The following is an 18,782-nucleotide window of genomic DNA, read 5'->3' on the forward strand; positions in this document are numbered from 1 at the left end:
TCATGGGAGGCTCACCACCTACCTGGAAGAATCTGAAGTAGCCATAGTCCACGGCTGTGCCCACCGCCTCCTCTTCCCCCTGCCTGAGCATTACAGGCTTCAGGATGTCGGCCCCGTGACTGATGAGTCGGTCAATCTGTGGAGAACAGAACCAGGTCAAACACGCAAGGACACCCCGGCTACTGGGAGAAGGGGAAGCACCGCCTAAGAAGGGCCATGGTCACCTGCAGTCCCCACCAAGGCCACCCTTGCAGTGTGCGGGAATGCCCATGAGACAAACGGGGAAAGGGAGATGGAGACGGGGCTGACCTCATGGACAAGGAGTTGGGGCTGAGCCTCGCCCTAATGATGTCACAGCGAAGTCAAGGCTAGGCCACGCCTCGGGGAGCCCTCCCTGGCACCCGACTCCCAGCACCATAGAATCGATAGAGTCTGTGACATCCATTACATTCCTGCTCCCCTCAGGCTGTCAGTGACATGAGGCAGACAGCAGGCAGCTCTTGTTCTTCATCAGATCCCAACACACCATGGGGCATGTTGCTCAACAAGACAGCGAGTGCACGCGTATGCTTGTATGTAGATGTGTGTGGGGCGGGGAGCCAGTGTGTGTGCACGCATGGGTATGTGTATGTGTGTTCGTGGGCGGCTGGGTGTGAGTGTGCCTGCATGTATGTGGGTGTGTGGATATGTGTGTGTGTGCATGTGTGGGGCTAGTGGGTGAGCGTGTGTGGATATGTGCATGCATGTTCATAGGCGGGTAGGTGTGCAGTATGTGTGCGTGCATGCGTATCTGTGCATGAGTGGGGGCCAGTGTGTGTGCATGCATGAGTAAGGGCATGCATGTGTGTTTGTGAGTGAGTGCAAGTATGCCTGACAAATGTGTGAATGCATGCACCTGTGTGCATGTGTGCCTGACTTGTGGCAAATATACCACAGCAATGGTCTCTGGCTCAATAGGTACAACAATCCCATCCAAAGCAAATATCATCTAAAGCGGCTGCCCCACCTGACATGGGAGGAGGCAAGTCCCATCCAAAGCAAATATCATCTAAAGCGGCTGCCCCACCTGACATGGGAGGAGGCAAGTTCTATCAGGGGGCCTGGCAGGCTCAGGGCAGCCTGTGTGAGTGGATGGAAACCAGGCCATCATCTGTGGAAGGCTCACTGCTGTGTGCGTGCGTGCCTTGCTAGCCAAGTGCAAGCACGGCCAGAAATCAGGGATACACGACTCCCCCAGTGAGATCCTCACACTCTGTGACATGCATAACACACATTCCGCACAAACACAGGAGCCCTGCATTCTCAGCAACACATGAGCACAACGCCTCGGGCACGGCACCAGGCACAGTGCGGGACGGTGGAGTGGCCAATGCCACCAACACCAGTGGCCAGCCTGGCCTGAACGGCTGACTCCCTGGCACGTGGGGGCATGGGTGGAGTTTATATAGATTCCTCAAGGCCAAGTGAGGCCAGGCAAGGCCTACGCCAGGCAGAGGAGGAGGCTGTTTTCCACTGCTCCTGAGGACGGAGCCAGCCAGATCCACCCATGAGACCCCCATCTTCCTGACTCTCCTTCCTGCGGAAGCCATGATAACTTGCCAAAAGTCCCACGAGTCGGTTCCCTGCTGGACATCCCTCCGAGGCCCCACCACCTCATCCAATCTTTTTCAGGAAGAGGTGGGAAGATGGTTGGTAAGCGAGGGCTGGGTACACGCTGCCACAGGGGCGTGGTGATGGACAGGTGGGTGGACGACGATCGACCTTTCCCTGCCCAGTGTTGCTGGGGGACTTGCCAGCCCACCCCCACCCCCCAAGTCTTGTCTACGTAGGGCACCCAGGCCTCACTCAGTCCTGGCACCGGGACAGCTTCTCTGGACAGCTCTGCCAGGGCAGTGATGCAGCCACATACCCCACCCCACCCCCCGCCCCCAGGCTCCCAGGACTGGCTACTCGGCAGCACCTGGGATTCACCTCTTAGTCTCACCCTGCTGGGCACCTTCTCCCCTCTGGCCCAACATCCCAGCAGAAGCCTCTGCCCAAACATCATTCCTGGGAACCTCTGCATCCCCACAGCCCCCACGTCTCCACAGACCCTTCCACACTGACCCCAACCCCTGGGAGTCCCTGGGGACAGCCAGCCCCAGCAGGGTATGCAGTGTGGCCTAAGGCTTTCTCGCCCCAGGTCCCACGTCCTCACCCCTTCCTCCCCCACCACAGCCCCTCCCCATATGCTGACCTGCCCGTCGCTCACCAGGAGTGTCTTCCCACCCTGGCCCTGGCTGCCCGGAGTGACCACCTCATCCGCGGTGAGAACTGAGATACACTTTGCTGTCCCAGTGCTAAACCATTCCCTCACAAACACTCTCCTCCAGACCCTCCCTCCCATAAACCATTCCCTCACCAACGCTCTCCTCCAGACCCTCCCCTCCCACGCCCCCGCATCTGAACTATGACATCACTGCCTCCGCCCCTCACTCACCAACGCTCTCCTCCAGACCCTCCCTCCCATGAACCATTCCCTCACCAACGCTCTCCTCCAGACCCTCCCCTCCCAAGCCCCCACATCTGAACTATGACATCATTGCCTCCGCCCCTCACTCACCAACGCTCTCCTCCAGACCCTCGCCTCCCAAGCCCCCGCATCTGAACTATGACATCATTGTCTCTGCCCCACACCCCCAGGCACCCTGCCCCACCTCCACGGCCCAATGACTCCGTCCCCCTGCTGAGGCTCCCCAGGCATGTCCTCGGCTGCAGCTGGATGAGCTGGCCCCTCCATCCCCGGAGCCCGCCTCTCCAGTGGCCCTGTCCTCCACACCTCTTTAGACCCCAGCGGCATCAGCACACTCTAGAAACCAGCCCTGCCAAGGGGCTCTGCCTCTGACACCACAAACCCTGCTGAACGGCACAGGGAGGGAAGGCTGGGACCTTTCTGGTAAGAGGAAGGGGCGGCCTGAGGCTGACCAGCCCAGCGTGTGCCTCTGAGGAGTTTCTCAGGATCAGTGGGCTTGAACATGGATCCTTCAGTGGGATTTGCTCTGCTCTCAAATTAGGGAAATTTGGGGCCCCATATCTAAGCAGAGGCTGCCCAGTGAGAGGAGCTAGAAATGTTCGTGAGAAGAGGATTTTGTCCCCCTGGAGGCCACAGAAAAGCCACAGTGAGGGAGGGACTTTCTGAAGGTCCCCTGGCTGATGAAAGCTCCTTTCTGCAGTGGCTTTTCTCCAGACACTGCTAACCCACGTTCTGGCAGCCCCTTCCTTAGCCGTTCAAAGACAAATGTGGAACCCATGCCTGGTGCTGCAGCCATCCAAATGGCGGGGCCCAGGGAGTCAGGGGGGCCCGGGGTCAAGGTTCGAGCTTCACGCGTTCATTTCTGGGACAATCTTTAGAAAGTTTAGTGTGAGAATATTCAGGAGGCCTGGTGACCCCAGACCCTGAACGAGCTCCACCTCAGGCCTGTGCGTCCCACGAGCTCACCATGGGCCGAGGCCAAGAACAGCAGCCAAGGAGAAAGGAGAAGAGGACTGAAAACGCCGAAGCCATGTGCGGTGGGTTCACCTGGGTCCCCTAAAAAGGTAAGTTGAAGTCCTAACCCCTGGGATCTGTGAACGTGACTTTATTTGGACATAGGGTTGTTGCAGACGATCAAAGTAACATGAGGTCCTCAGGGTGGCACCTGGTCCAATATGACCATTTTCTTTTAAGAAGGGACTTTTGGCTGCAGAGACAGACATGCATGCAGCCAGAGCACCATGAGCTGAGGGGGCAGAGGTGGCCACCAAGCCCCCAGAAGCCACAGCAAGGTCTGCACCAGGGTCGCAACCCTGCAACACCTCGATCGCGGCCTCTGTCCCCCAGGACCAGAGCCAGCTCACTTCTGTGGCTTCAGCCGCCCAGGCTATGGTCTGCTGCAGCAGCCACAGGAGTGCCCAGAGGAAGAGCCCCTGAAACAAGGTTCTGCCACAGCCTGAACAGCAATATGTGGTGGGAGATGGAGGCTTCGCCAGGACCCAGGCAGCCCAAGCCTCTAGCAGAAGGGTCCTGCAGCACCATCGTTTACGTATACCCCCAAGCCAGGGCACCCCTAGGGTTTCAGGGACTCTCTGGACTCAGATCCCATGAAAGCATCATAGAGAAAAGCACCAGATTCTCCAGGAGGCTACGGAAAAGTATTCGTGAAAGGTCCTAGCTGAAACTATAAAACTCTTAGAAGAAAACACAGGAAGAAGCTTCATGACGTTTCTTGGCTATGACACCAAAGGCAAAGGCAACAAAAGAAAAAATAGACAAGCTGGACTTCATGAAAATTAAAAACTTTTGTATATCAAAATATTTATAAATTACATACCTGATAAGGGATTAACATCTAGAATAGATAGAAATGTCCTAAAACTCAATAATAATAAAAAAAAAGATACAAAAATTGCCAAAGGAGTTGAATAGACATTTCTCCAAATAAGATCTAGAAATGGCCAATAAGCACATGAAACGATGTTCGACATCACTAATCATCAGGGAAATGCAAATCAAAACCACAATGAGAAGGCCGGGTGCAGTGACTCACGCCTGTAATCCCAGCACTTTGGGAGGCCAAGACAGGTGGATCGCTTGAGGCCAGGAGTTCGAGACCAGCCTGGCCAACATGGCGAAACTCCATCTCTACTAAAAATACAAAAATTGGCTGGGTGTGGTGGTGGGCACCTGTAATCCCAACAAGAATCACTTGAACCCGGGAGGTAGAGGTTGCAGTGAGCAGAGATCACATCACTGCACTCCTGCCTGGGCAACAGAGTGAGACTCTGTTGAACACACACACACACACACACACACACACACACACACACACACACAAATACCATCTCGCATCCATTAGGATGGCTACTATCAAAAAAACAGAAAATAACAAGTCTTGGTGATAGTCTGGAGTGACTGGAACTCTGTGCACTGTTGGTGAGAACATGAAACAGTGCAGCTGCCGTGGAAATAGTATGGAGGTTCTTCAAAACATTAAACGTATGGCCGGGCGCGGTGGCTCAGGCCTGTAATCCCAGCACTTTCGGAGGCCGAGGCGGGCGGATCACCTGAGGCCAAGAGTTCAAGACCAGCCTGACCAACATAGTGAAATCCCGTCTCTACTAAAAATATAAAAATCAGCCGGGTGTGGTGGCGCACACCTGTAATCCCAGCTACTCGGGAGGGTGAGGCAGGAGGATTGCTTGAACCTGAGAGGCGGAGGTTGCAATGAGCTGAGATCACACCTCTCCACTCCAGCCTGGGCAACAGAGTGAGACTCTGACTCAAAAAAAAAAAATTAAACATAGAATGATTATACCATAGGACCCAGCCATCCCACTTCCAGGCAAGTTCCCAGAAGAACTGAAAGCAGGCTCTTGAAGAGAAACGTGTCCATTGGCTGAGGGGGAGGGCAGGGAAGACAGAGACAGAGACAGACAGGGCCAGAGTCGGGGGTATGGTCAGGTACTCAGAAGTGGTGAGTCTAGGTGAGGGCTCAGGGTGTCCTTGTGCTGCTTTCAACTTTTCTGTGAGTCTGAAAAGAATTAAAATTAGTAAATAAACAAACAGTAATGAAATAAAGAAGTCGAAGCCCAGTCAGCTGATTTCAGGTCTGGGGTGAGAATATACGTGGTGTGTAGGGGTCACCTGGATGCCCCAGAAAGCCAGGCAGGTGTCAGGGCCAGAATCACGGCAAAGGACCAGGAATCAGCTCACAGCACACAACAGTCAGAGATGAGACCATTTAAGGGAGGTTTAAAAAAAGGAGCCCTTCCCCTTCCTAAATATCTAGTGGCAGCAGACAGCATGGTTAGGGTTGGCAGCACTACCAGGTTCCCTAACCCCGGATGAGGCACTGGGGAGCCTCCTAACCCCGGACAAGATGCTGGGGAGCCCCCTAACCCTGGACGAGGCGCTGGGGAGCCCCCAACCCTGGACAAGTCGCTGAGACGCCCCCTAACCCCGCATGAGGCGCTGGGAGCCCCCAACCCTGGAAGAAGCACTATTCTGTATGTTCAAGGCACATTCAGCGTCCACACACAACAACGCTGCCCCCTGAGCTGCCTCTCCCGTCTCGTGTCCTTTCTCTATTTACTCAGACTTAGATGAACAAGAGACTGGTCATCAATCCTGGGCCCTATGAAGCTCCGAAAGAACATTAGGGGGCCCCTCCCAGCCCCCAGGTCCAGAAATGGTGCCGACTACCCACACACACAGTTTTATTCCATCCTCTGCCGCCTACGGAAAACTGACTTCTGCGTCCTCACTTAGTCTATCCAGACAGAATAGGGTCTTAGGAAGAAGGACAGGAGCCTTAAAATCAGATCTGGAAACAGCATCTCAAGATAAGTCTCAGTTCTTTTAAGTAAAGCTACCCTTTTGTGACGTCAAACAACCTTCCAGACGCCTGAGTCTCGCCCCCCCATTCCAGATGCCTGAGTCTCGCCCCTCCCCTTCCAAATGTCTGGGTCTCGCCCCCCCTTCCAGACGCCTGAGTCTCGCCCCCCTCCTCCTTCCCCCTTTTTCTCCCTTAGACAGGTAAGAACCAAAGTGTGTACCAAGATGGATTGAGGAAAGCAAGGTCGTGGGTGGTGCCCACAGAGGGCACAGGAAGGGCTGACATGGGCAGAGGGCAGCAGGCAGCAGGGCACAGAGGGAGGCCCTGCCTGAGCCAAAGCCACTGACAGCTTCCCGGAGCCACATGGGAGGGACACTCCAGGGACGTGCCTAGGGCTCAGGACAGAAGGTGTCTCCAGCGCGGGCAGGATTTCCCGAGTGTGAGCTTCCACCTAAGAAAGCCGCTCCCTGTGGCCAGGAGACAATGCCCCAAACCCCCACCCAGCAGCTGCGTGGGCCACTGAGAAAGCCAGAATTGTGCAGCTGGACCAAGGTGAGGTCTATGTCTATCCTGAATCCTGTTTTCACTGAGACAAACTTCAGGGAACTTTTTTGTCTGGTCTGCTGAGTGGATTTGCCACTTCATATTTTTTAAGGCCTGTAAAATACTAAAAGCAGACAATATTTTGTCCTTTCTCCACTATTTAGACCACCAAGGCTTGGAGAACACAGAACAAATGACCCACCGCCCGCCAGGAATGACAGCCAGGCAGAGAAGTCCATGAGGACCCCACCCCCAGACCCCACATTCCCCATGCTCAGGGCCAGCCCACCTCACACTCCTCCCTCCCCCCACCCAGGGCCACCTCAACCTCCCGCCCCCCTCACCAGGGCTACCCAGCCCTCACACCCCTACCACCCAGGGCCACCCAGCCCTTATATCCCTCACCCAGGGCCACCCACTCCCCTCCCCGCTCATCAGGGCCACCCAGCCCTCACACCCCTCACTCTGGGCCACCCCACCCTCAAACCCCCTCACCAGGGCCACCCCAGCCTCCTGCCCCTCACCAGGGCCAGCTTGCTGTCCATGTTCCTCTGGTGCTCGTAGGTCAGGTCACAGGCAACACACAGGGCACTGCCCAAGCCTTTGGTCAGGGGCAGGTTGGGGTCAGCTCCCTGGGTCAGGAGCTCCTTCACAACCTGAACATACACAGACAGTCTCATCAGTGGCCACCATGTCACTTCCCCTGACAGAGGGGAAGGCCCCAGGGCTGGGCCACTCCAGAACTAACCCCTGAAAGCAGGGGCTTCACGGAGGCCACTGCTGGCCCTTCCCATGGATCCTACCCACAGCGGGTCCCGCTGCTGGCCTGTCCCACAGAGGATGATGCTGGGCGGGGAGGGGTCCCATTGCTGGTCTGTTAGGGAGGAGCTGGAACTCCACCCAGGTGGGCCAGTTCCAGCACTTTCTCTGTCCCCTGACAAAATGGGGATTCTCCAGCGTGGTTCCCAGCTCCCACCTTGCTCTTCAGCCCCAGACAGAGCCAAGCCCAGGGGCCAGTCCCAGCACAGGGTTAGGAGCACATTTGCCTGGTGCCCAGGCTATCTGCCTCTGCACCAGGGCACCAGTGTCACTGTGACCACTCGGCCAGGCACAGAAAGAGGCACACCTCCCTTCTCCCTACTGTGTGCCCAGCCACCAGCTCAGATTCCAGGAAGAAGGACAGCCGTGGCCAGACACGGGTCCTTAGTGTTTGGCTCTCACAAGCTTCTGCCCCTCAGAACAAAGCTCTCTTCCCTCCACACCCCTGCCTCTAACAGGGCCTAGCCCTGAGCAGGGGCCCCACCTGACTTATTGAATGGATGACTCCGTGCAGGAGAGAAGAAAGCAGGGAGCAGAGATGCTGGCCTCTGCAGAAGCACCTGGAAGCCCCATTCTACGTCAGCTTTCACAAATTCTATGAATGCCTTCAGCTTTTACAGACCTCTGCTGAAATGTCACCTCATCTGAGGAGCATTTCATGCCACCCTGCTACAGTAGCCTGCCTTCCCGTCATTCTCCATCCCCTCACCAAGCTTTATTTTCTTCATAATACTTGTCATTTCCTGAAACTGTGTTACATACTAGTTTACGGTCTGGCTCCTCCAACTAGAATATAGGATCCTTGAGAGCAGAGACTGTCTAATTCAACACCTAGTGCCTAGAATGGTGCCTGCCAGGTACGTAGCAGATGCTCAGTAAATAACAGTTAAATGATAGATGGATGAATGAATGAATGAATGGGTGGACAGTAGATCCTTCCAACTGGGTGAATGAAGGATGATGATGTCTAGGTAGGTGGGTGGGTGGATGGATGGATGAATGGATGGATGGATGGATGGACAGACGGATGGGTGAATAGGTGAATGAATGGATGGGTGAACGGTTGAGTGGATAGGTAGTTGGGTTGATACATGAGTGACTGGTTAAAAGGATGGATGTATAGATGGATGGATGAGAGGATGAATAAGTGGGTGGGTAGTTGGGTGGAAGGATGGATGAATGGATGAGTGGAGGGTAGATGGATGGGTGAGTAGATGGATAAGTGGATGAGAAGTTGGGTGGACAGGTGGATGGATGGATGGAAGAATGGGTGGATGGGTAGACAGGTGAGTGGAAGAGTGAGTGAATGGGTAGTTGGGTGGATAGATGGGTGGGTGAGTGGATGGGTGGATGGATGAATGGATGGATGGATGGATGGATGGATGGATGGATGGATGGATGGATAAATGGCCAACAACTTCAAATCCCAATGACGGACTGGTGGGGTGGGCACTGGAGATGGAAACACATAGGTGCACAGGTCTGTGGGTACAGAACATGCTTACCAGCTCATTCCCACTGGCAATGGACAGGGAGAGCGGGGAGTGGCCACTCCACAGCAGGTTAGGATTTGCTCCGTGGGATAGAAGGAGCCGGACTATGTCCCTGGCACCCTGGGTGGGGAGAAATGACAGGTTAGAGAGGCACCCCCACCCATAAGCAGCACCTGATGGTAGTCATTAATTTAAATGCCATGAAATCAATGTAGTCACTCAACGGCTACTTCCTGCCAACCATTACCTTGCCTGACACAAGGTGTTCAAAATTGTGGATGCATAGATGGATAGGTGAATGGGTTGGGAGGTGGATGGATCTTCAAATGGAGAAGATATTTTCTAAGCATTCATCACTTCCAAATGAAAAGTAGGAGGACATTGATGCATAAGTTGATTTAAAGTTTGTTTTCAGAGGACAAGGGACAGTCCAGACCACATGACCACGTGGCAGGTCCTGGCATACAGCAGGTGTGACTGGAGGAGCACCTCCTCCACCAGGGCTCAGTGATCATAGAGGACGGCCTGAGTGTAAAGAGCCCCACCCTCGGCTGGTGGAGCACTCTCTGCACCAGGAGGGCAGCCCCGTCCATGCCTCCCTGCCCTCCTCCCCCATCCATGCCCTCCCTGCCTCCCTGACTCCTCCCCTGTCCCTGCCCTTTGTGCCTCCCTGTCCTCCTCCCCCGTCCCTGTCCTCCCTTCCTATCTCCCTGCTCTCCTTCCCCATTCTTGCCCTCCCTGCCTCCCTGTCCCCCTGCTTCCCTGCCTCCTTGCCCTTGTCTTCCCATCCTTGCCCTCCCTGCCCTCCTCCCCAATCCGTGCCCTCCCTGCCCTCCTCCCCCAGTCCTTGCCCTCCCTGCCCTCCTCCCCAGTCCGTGCCCTCCCCGCCTCCCTGCCCTCCTCCCCACATCTTGCCCTTCCTGCCTCCCTGCCTCCTGCCCTCCTCCCCCGTCCCTGTCCTTCCCGCCTCCCTGACTCCTCCCCGGGAACCCCTCTGTTTTCCTGTGCATTCTCTCATCCTTGCTCCCCTGGCAGAACGTCCCATTGTGCAATCCTCAGCTGCTCCCTTCTCTTCCTCCTCTTCTCCCAGAAGTGTTCACTAGGACCTGAAACTGCGGCGACTCCTCCCCCACTGCAGGGACTCTTCTCTGGCCCAGCTCCCTATCCCAGTGCTCTGCTGGGACTGTGCCCCTCAGATGCGGCAGACCCTGTGTCTGGCTGGCCCAACCACCATGCACACTCCCCTTTCCCGCAGTCTTGCTGGCCAGGCCAAGGAGGTGCCCACAGAAGTCTGCTGAGGGGCTCCTGGGAAAGGGGCCCCTTTCCCCTCCCTTCTGGGATACAGATGTGATGGCTGGACGGCTGCAGCCATCACGCCCGCAGCACTGAAGTTCCACCTGCCAGTCTGTCCTGTACCCAACGATAGTGCCACATTCAATGTCTCCTTTTATTTCCCCACAACTTTCCCAATCTGTCATCAGGACACAAGTGTGCGAACAGAAAGCCCTGTGTTCACTGCCCAGGCCTCGTCCTTCACGGTGGGGGCCTTGACCAGCCGCCTTCTTGGAGCTTCACTGTTCATTCCTAACGTGAGTTCCTGCCACCCTTCAGGTGGTCTAGTCAGGGCAGAGCGCCTGGCCCCAAGAAGACCCCCCAACAGACCTGCTCCTTCTCCCTACCCTCCAAGGAGGCTCTGACCAGACAGGGATGTTCTGAAGCAGGGAGGCCTGTCAGTGCCCCCACCTCCCCACCTCCCTGTCTGCTCATCCCCATCCCAGTGTCACCCGCATGCCCACTAGCACACATGGCACTCCCGCACACTCATCCTCATGCTCATGTCAGGACCACACAAGTTACCACCTTGCTGAAGGCCCAGGATCATTAATTTCATTTGTAAGTGGGTAAACTGAGGCTCGGTGTGCCATGTGCTCCGTGGCCAACTGGCTTGGGCTGCATCTGCTGCCACACGGCAAAGCTGAGACTTGGCCTCAGTTTCCCCGCATCCACCCCAGCCGCTGGGCATCCTCGGAGTGGTTCCCACACCCTATTTGGTAGGAATTAACCCCCGAGGCAGGCAGGAGGCAGCGGCCACAGGGCCAGCGGGGCACCGCCCAGGGCTCTGGAAGATAAGACCAACCCTGGGGTCCTGAGTCAGAGACACATGAGGATGACAGAGGAGGGTCAGCAGCACCAGACGGTCACAGCCCAGGCCAGAGGCTCCCAAACACATCTGACCAGGCCCTGTGGTAAGAAGTAGACTTCATGCCGCCACCCAGGCCCCGTGCACACGCGTGCGTGTGTGCATGTGAGTGGGAAATCCCGTCCTCCCGCCTTGCCTTGCTTCCCTCCCCATCCTTCCAAGCTCCCTGGCTTCTGCCTAAGACTCAGCATGAGAACACATGCTTCTGGGGGCACAAGGCCCTGGAAGGTGGCCCCACCGCTGGGCAGCCCTGTGCCCCCGCCAGGCCCTGGCTGCCCTCACCTTGTTGTCGTCCTCCCGCTCGCAGGCCACGTGCAGAGCCGTCCTGCCCCCCTCCTCGGGGAGGGCTGTGTCCGTGCTGTAGTAGGCTTGGGGAGGGCCCGGCTCGTTGCTGAGCTTCAGACTTGAGGGCAGCAGGTCCAGCTGTGTAAAACGGAGGGCTCCGCCAGCGCCCACGGACCTGCCGTGTGCCCACGGGAAGGCAAACGGAGCAAGGGAGCTTCCTCCCCAGCCTGCGGGTCTGGAGTCTCACCCTGCGAAACCCTCTTGAAGGCGGATGCCTGACTTTGTTCGAGCCTCTCCCCTGCATGCCTGTCTCTGAGACACCCCAACATCCACAGGGGTCAGAGCCATTCTGTGCCCTCCCCTCCCAGGTCCCCCACGCAGTGAGCTGCGCACACCACGTCCAGCATGTTCGTGCGCTCAATGGCTCCTGCTGTGTGCAGGCAATTGAAAGCCTCACAGCTCCTGACCTCAAGGGGCTCAACCCCTTGTGGAGGAAGGAAGACATGGCCTCGCGGCCCATGACTGGGGGTCTTTTGGAGCTTGGCAGGGCCTGGTGGGACAGGATGGCTTCGGCCTGGAGGAGGCCCTGGGGACATGGAACTGGCCTCTGTCTGCAATTATGAACCTTCGGAAAGGCGTGAGATGGAGTTACCTGCAAAAGATCGGCATGGGGACCCCCACGCCCTGTGGACTGCCTGAATAATCAAGTTCTTAACTCATTCCAATCAACTATTTTTGCCTCTTGATATCAAAACAAGCCCACTGGCTAAGGTTCTCATCTGGACGGGTTGTTTCTATGCAGGATCTCCACTGCCCAGGCCCCAAGCCAGGAGGCCCATCATGCTCGGCAAGCACAGGCTAGGCAGAGTGTGTGAATCCATCCAGGCACACCTGGCCAAGGCCCCATACCCCTACCCAGGTCATGAGGCACACACCTTGCCGGGCTTGTAAGTGTCGTCCTCGTCGGATGCCTTGGCGTCCACATCGGTGATGGCATGCAACAGCAGCTCCACAATCTGTACCCCCTCCTCCCCAGGAAGCGCGGCAGCGATGTGGAGTGGTGTCAGGGTGCGCAGCTGCAGAGGAAACACCGGGGCGGGCAGTGAGGCACATGCTCGTAGGGAGAGACAGGTGAGGTACCTGAGGGACCCAAATGCCAGGGAAATGGCTGAGACTCCAAGGGCACCATTCTCAGCCTCACCTGCCCCACAACGTGCAGGCTACTGTTCCCTGAAGGCAGTGTGGGCAAAGCTCCCAACACGCTGAGCAAGCCATACATGTTGCTTCCAGTGCCTAATATGCCTCTGTCTGCCAGGGCCACAGGTAGGAAGGCCCACCCTGAACCAGTGTGATTTTAAGCCACTGTCCACAACTTCCTCTAAGAAAAGCCCCTCCCTGCCCTGCCAGGCCCACCACATTAACGGCCGTGCAGCTCCTGAGTGGCCTCCCGACTCCAGCCCCTGACCTGTCCATTCTCCACTCACAGTGTCCCCAGCCATCAGCTGACAGCATCCATAGAGGCCACCGCTGTGCAGCAGTGACACTGAGGTGTTCATAGGGGCCCTGGCCTCTGGAGGCAGCCCTGCCGTCCTAAGGGAGAGCCCGGCTGGGAATGGACAGTGGGCTTTGGGTCAAGAGATGCTCCCCAGTCCCTTAAAGACCAGCCTCGCTCAAACAGGAAAGAGAAAAGAACCCAGGAGGGACCCCTGAGGGGGAGACAGGTGAGCCTGGATGGTGGGAAGAGCCACCAGCATGAGGGCCAGCCACAGGAACTTGGGGAGAGCAGCCAGGTGTGCCCCTGCATGCCCATCCACCGGTGACCAAGGGACACGGCACCTGAGGCGGAGGGCAGGGCAGGTTCCAGGCAGCTGCTGACTCCCAGGAGGAGCACTACTCTCCCAGCTTGACAGCAGCCCCTGGGACCTCCACACAGCCCAACACCCACAGCCTCAAGCATGACCAGGGCCAGCAGCGTCCACACTCAGCAGAGGCATGCAGTGAGAGGAGAGAAAAGAGAATATAATGCAGGCATCACCTGATGTTGGGGAGGCCAGTGCTGCAGGCGACAATCTACTGACCCCAGAGGGACGCAGACCCAAGCAGGCAAGTGGAGAATGGGCAGCCCGCTGCTCCATGGTAACCACAGCCCAGGCCACCAGGAGGCGCACGGGGCCGTGCATCTACGACAGTCAGCTGGAGGCCACACCCTCCTTACATGTTGTGTCACCCCTAAAACAGCAGCAGCAACAGCAACAACTGAGCTAATAACAGAACCAACCCAGCTGAGGGGTGAATCAGGAAATGATTAAGCTGAGGAAATTCCCCAAAACAGCAGAAGCACAAAGACATATAAAGCACTCCAAAACAAAATCAGGGGACATGAGAGAGAGAGCTGGGGTTCTAATGTCTCTCAGGTAGGAGCTCCAGGCCAGTAGGGAGAGCACAATAGAGAGAAATACTAGAGAAATAATGCAAGAAAACTTCACAGACCCACAGCTCTGACCCAGTGCTAAGGTTACTTAATAAGGAGGGAGGGAATTAACCCTTACATAGACACAGGAGGCAGGGGGGGCATCACACTTCTCATTAAGTCCCACGAGTCCCAGAAGGACAGAAGACAGTGAGACAGGACCTTCAAAGGTCTAAGGGAAAACAGTTTGGAACCCAGAATTCTGTATCTAGCTAATCTATTATTCAATCAAGAGGGTAACATGGTGACATTTTCAGTAACATCAGGGCTCAGTTTCCCACCACGGATCCTCTCCAAGAGGATGTCCAATGACACTCTGCAGAGAGCACAGAAGGAATCCAAGAGGAAGCTGCAAGGTGCAAAATGAATTGAAGAGCAAAGAAACCCCTGGACTACTGCCAGGTCCAGGTGAGACTGGCAGTTAGAGAGGGACTTAAAGCCACAACCGCGCAGCATGGTGGAGGGAGGCAACCCCGAGAGTCCCATTCCCCCTGGGAGTCAGCAGCTGCCTGGAACCTGCCTTGCCCTCTGCCTCAGATGCCCCAGCCATCTCCCTGGGTTACCAGTGGATGGGCATGCATGGGCATGAGCACTGGGACTTGTGTCTGCCACAGTGCTGACGTTCTGCTCTTGCTGGTCTTCAGACCTGGGAGAAGGTGTCAATCAGGATGAACTGCTCTTGTGAGAGACAGGGCCAGAAATTAAAACTATTCAATCCCTCTAGGCCCAGAGACTATCGTAAAAGAGGTGAGCACATGAGATTGCAAGGGGCAATTCTGAGGGATAAAACTAGTTCAGAGTTTTTCTATAAATTAAACATTAATATCAAAAGTACATGGTTACAAGGCCAGTGTCTGGGCCCCAGTGTCAAAATAATAGGGTTTTCTTTGAGATCTGATTTGCTCTTTAATAGAAAATTGTTGGCTGGACGCGGTATCTCACACCTGTAATCCCAGCACTTTGGGAGGCCAAGGTGGGCAGATCACTAGGTCAGGAGTTCAAGACCAGCCTGGCCAACATGGTGAAACCTCGCCTCTACTAAAAATACAAAAATTAGCTGGGTGTGGCGGCAGGCGCCTGTAATCCCAGCTACTCAGGAGGCTGGGGCAGGAAAATCACTTGAACCCAGGAGGCGGAGGCTGCAGTGAGCTGAGATTTTGCCACTGCACTCCAGCTTGGGCAACAGAGCAAGACTCAGTCTCAAAAAAAAAGAAAAAGAAAATTGTAAAAGTTTATAAATGTTTTATGGAAGTCTTACCTTATGATGTTTAAACTGACTAAAATACACTCGTTTACAAGGTTTTATTAAAATTAGCTTTAACATTCATAATACAAGGGTAAAATTTGTTTTTCTCTTTTCAACAAAATTTTTGTAGAATATTAATAAAAGATAATTTTTTTTTTTGAGACTTAGTCTCACACCATTGCCCAGGCTGGAGTGCAGTGGCACAATCTCGACTCACTGCAAGCTCCTCCTCCCAGGTTCACACCATTCTCCTGCCTCAGCCTCCCGAGTAGCTGGGACTACAGGCACCCACCACCACGCCCAGCTAATTTTTTTTTTTGTATTTTTAGTAGAGACAGGGTTTCACCATGTTAGCCAGGATGGTCTCTATCTCCTGACCTCGTGATCTGCCCACCTCAGCCTCCCAAAGTACTGGGATTACAGGCAATAATAAAATATTTTTGTTTCCCTTTTGAGTAAACTGCAGGGAAAAAAAAAGGAGGGACAGATTCAGTTGGCCTCATGCTGTCTTTATTAGGTCTTATTGTTTGGGAAACTGATTCTCCAATCAAAGAGTAAAGGTTTTTGTGGGGTTTTTTTTTTTGGAAATATTTGAATTATTTTGGCTAAAGGATTGGCAATTGTATAAGTGACCTGTGAACCTGTTTTATAATATCAAGTGTCTTTAACCTTTGATATATGACAAACTCCAAAAGCAAAATTTCAAGTTTTAAATTCAGTCTTCTTTACCTCAAACTACCTTTTTGGGGGGTATTGGGTCCCTAAAGTCCAAGAGAGACATATTAGGCTTATTTGGCATGTTAGAATTTTAGAGAAAGTATTGTCAAATGCAAAGTGGTATTTAACCTTCTCTAGATTATATGTATATAGATACGTTGTTCCTATGTGTTCCAGGATTGCATGATATTCTTGAAATTCTGATCTGTCTTAATACATGTTGCCAGTGGTTATCATAATTATTGTTAAATTGTTGTCTGACACAGAAATAACCAAATTTCCTTGTCAACTGTATCTTTAACTATGGCTGTCCTAAAACTTTTGTCATCCACAATTATTGTTTTGTTTTCTTTTCACAAAGTGACTTACAATCAGCTACCATCCAGGGCTTACTTCTTTGGGGGAGTTCATGGAAAGGACTATTGAATGCATGTTTCTGATAACTTTGGAGATTGTGCCATTGGATTAGAGAGGAAACTTCCAGGACTCTAACTAAAAAGCTGGTGTTAACCCGGTATGACTGCTAACCCAGTATGAAGCAGAGCAGGAGGTGACTGCATGGACTGAAGTAACGGAGGACTGAAATAATTGTTTATGGCTTCTTTTTGAAACACTGCTGTTTCTTTTGTTTCATTTTTTGGAGTCTGGAAAGCTTTTCTCTTTTAAGCTGTTTATATCCATTAAAAATTGAGTAGAGTATATACTCTTGCAAACAGAATTTGAAGCTTTTTTCTCCGTCTCCCTGACTTCTCCAGAATTTGGAAACTATGCAAATATTTTTAATTCATGGCAATGTATTTGTTTGCATACGTTTATTAGGAATCTGTTTTTTATAATGGGACAAAGTTGGAAGAACTGGTTATTCTCCCAGGGCTTTGACTGGAATGGCACATTTTCAGAATAAGCAGATTGCTTTGAGAAATTGAGATTGACTTTACAGAGTCAATGAGAACCTCTTAGAATAACTGGCCTCATACCTTGTCTACGCAATTCCTTTGCACACTTCCGGGCATGTGGTAAGTGGACCGTGTCACTTTCTGTCAGGCCCAGGAACCTCAAGTTGTTTTGGGACCTTGAGAAGACTGGTTCTCCCAATTCATGCAGGGATCTGAAGGCACAGATGGATCCTTGGCTTGGCCTGAGAGGTCTTTGAGGTAGAGTCTGAGATTCCTTGTGAAATATTCCCGCAAAGCCAACTTAGGAGAGCCTGTATGGACAATGACTCTTGGCCGGGCACAGTGGCTCATACCTGTAACCCTAGCACTTCGGGAGGCCAAGGTGGGAGGACTGCTTGAGTCCAGGAGTTTGAGACCAACCTGGGCAACATAGTAAGACCCTGTCTTTACAAAAAAAATTTAAAAATTAGCCAGGCCTGGTGGTGCATGCCTGTAGTCCAGCTACTCTGGAGGCTGAAGTAGGAGGATCACTTGTGCCTGGAAGGTGGAGGCTGCAGTGAGCCATAATTATGCCACTGCACTGCAGCCTAGGTGACAGAGTGGGACCCTGCCTCAAAAGAAAAAAAAAGACAATAATTCTTTCTGCACTTTGTGTGGGTAATCAGGCCACTGAAGCTTATTTTGCAGGTAGGTTGTTCTTGCTGTGATTTGCCTTTGGTGGAAGTGGGGGATTGGAAGGAAAGATTGCATTTTAGAAAAAAACTTGTATCAGATTAACCTTTGATTCTTGGGTGGCCGCAGGGACACCCATGGTGTGGAGCTGCCCACGACGCCCCTCCTCAGCATGAAGCAGCGAGACGGATGCATGGCCTGATTCCTCATGATTGAGGAATTGACGAATGGTGGGGAAGGGTGCTGAAACGGGCCCAATTGTCCCATAGAACTGATGTCTATGGTTTCTTTTAAATAAACACAGAAATTGACCCTTCCATTCTTTAAAACTTGAGAACGTTACATTTTTCTTATCTGAGCTCCTTCCTCAGGAAACCAACCAGCAGGCCTCCTAAATAGTATCAAGGAACAGAGACTCACTAGATCACAGCATCTGGACAGTGAGACCTAGACCCCTCACCCATCATGCCTGCCTCTGGGACCACCAGCTTCTTGCTGACCAACTCTTTTTTCTTAGCCCTCCTAATTCCTGCTTTCCCACACATGGTTACATTTCTTCCCTGCTATGAAACCCCCAATTTTAGTTGGTTGAGGACAGGGTTTGAGAACGATCTCCTGCTCTCCCTGGTGCAGCACCCAATAAAAGCCTTCTTCCCTGGCAGTACCTGTCATCTCACTGATTGGCTTTCTGTGCAGTAAGCAGCAGGATCTAGACCGAACCCCTGGCATTTTGGTGACATGTTCATTTCTGAACCCACTCAAATATTTTAATTTTTAAAAACTTTCTATTTGAAAGATGTGTAAATAATACATTCCTGATCAGCTATGAACAGATGAAAAAACAAGTGACACAGTGAAGGATGTCCGTGCCCAGTTTAAAGGTTGTGACCTTAATCAGTTTCAAAGACGGAGTCCAATCAGTAAACCTAAAAAGTTATGAAATTATCCTGAGTCTTAAACCAAAAATTCTGTTTTCTGTGTAATCTTACACTTGGAAGAAAAGTTTAATTTCCAAGCTGAAAGGCTGTGCACTAAGGGGCCTGGACAGTGAGACCCGCCTGCCCTCAAACACTCAATGCCACCTGAGT

General features: G+C 53.3%; 1 protein-coding gene across 21 annotated transcripts in view; it reads right to left on the bottom strand.

The window, feature by feature from the left end:
• Positions 1-18,782, bottom strand: part of ANKMY1 (ankyrin repeat and MYND domain containing 1) — a 90,706-nt gene that overhangs the window by 31,907 nt on the left and 40,017 nt on the right. For 20 of the 21 annotated variants that reach the window (XR_008677553.2, XR_010129734.1, XM_055379937.2 and 17 more), the window contains 5 exons: positions 12,629-12,769; positions 11,691-11,831; positions 9,221-9,328; positions 7,421-7,552; positions 23-136 (listed from right to left, as the gene is read on the bottom strand). Coding sequence is in view for 19 of the 21 variants with exons in the window: in XM_055379937.2 (XP_055235912.1) it covers positions 23-136; positions 7,421-7,552; positions 9,221-9,328; positions 11,691-11,831; positions 12,629-12,769 (636 nt within the window). In the remaining 2 variants the exon portion in view is untranslated. Of the gene's footprint in view, positions 1-22; positions 137-4,331; positions 5,550-7,420; positions 7,553-9,220; positions 9,329-11,690; positions 11,832-12,628; positions 12,770-18,782 lie in introns of those variants that run through there. The other variant, XM_055379951.2, reaches the window with a different exon arrangement.

Source organism: Gorilla gorilla, chromosome 11 (assembly GCF_029281585.2).
Source record: "Gorilla gorilla gorilla isolate KB3781 chromosome 11, NHGRI_mGorGor1-v2.1_pri, whole genome shotgun sequence".
NCBI classification, from domain to species: domain Eukaryota; kingdom Metazoa; phylum Chordata; class Mammalia; order Primates; family Hominidae; genus Gorilla; species Gorilla gorilla.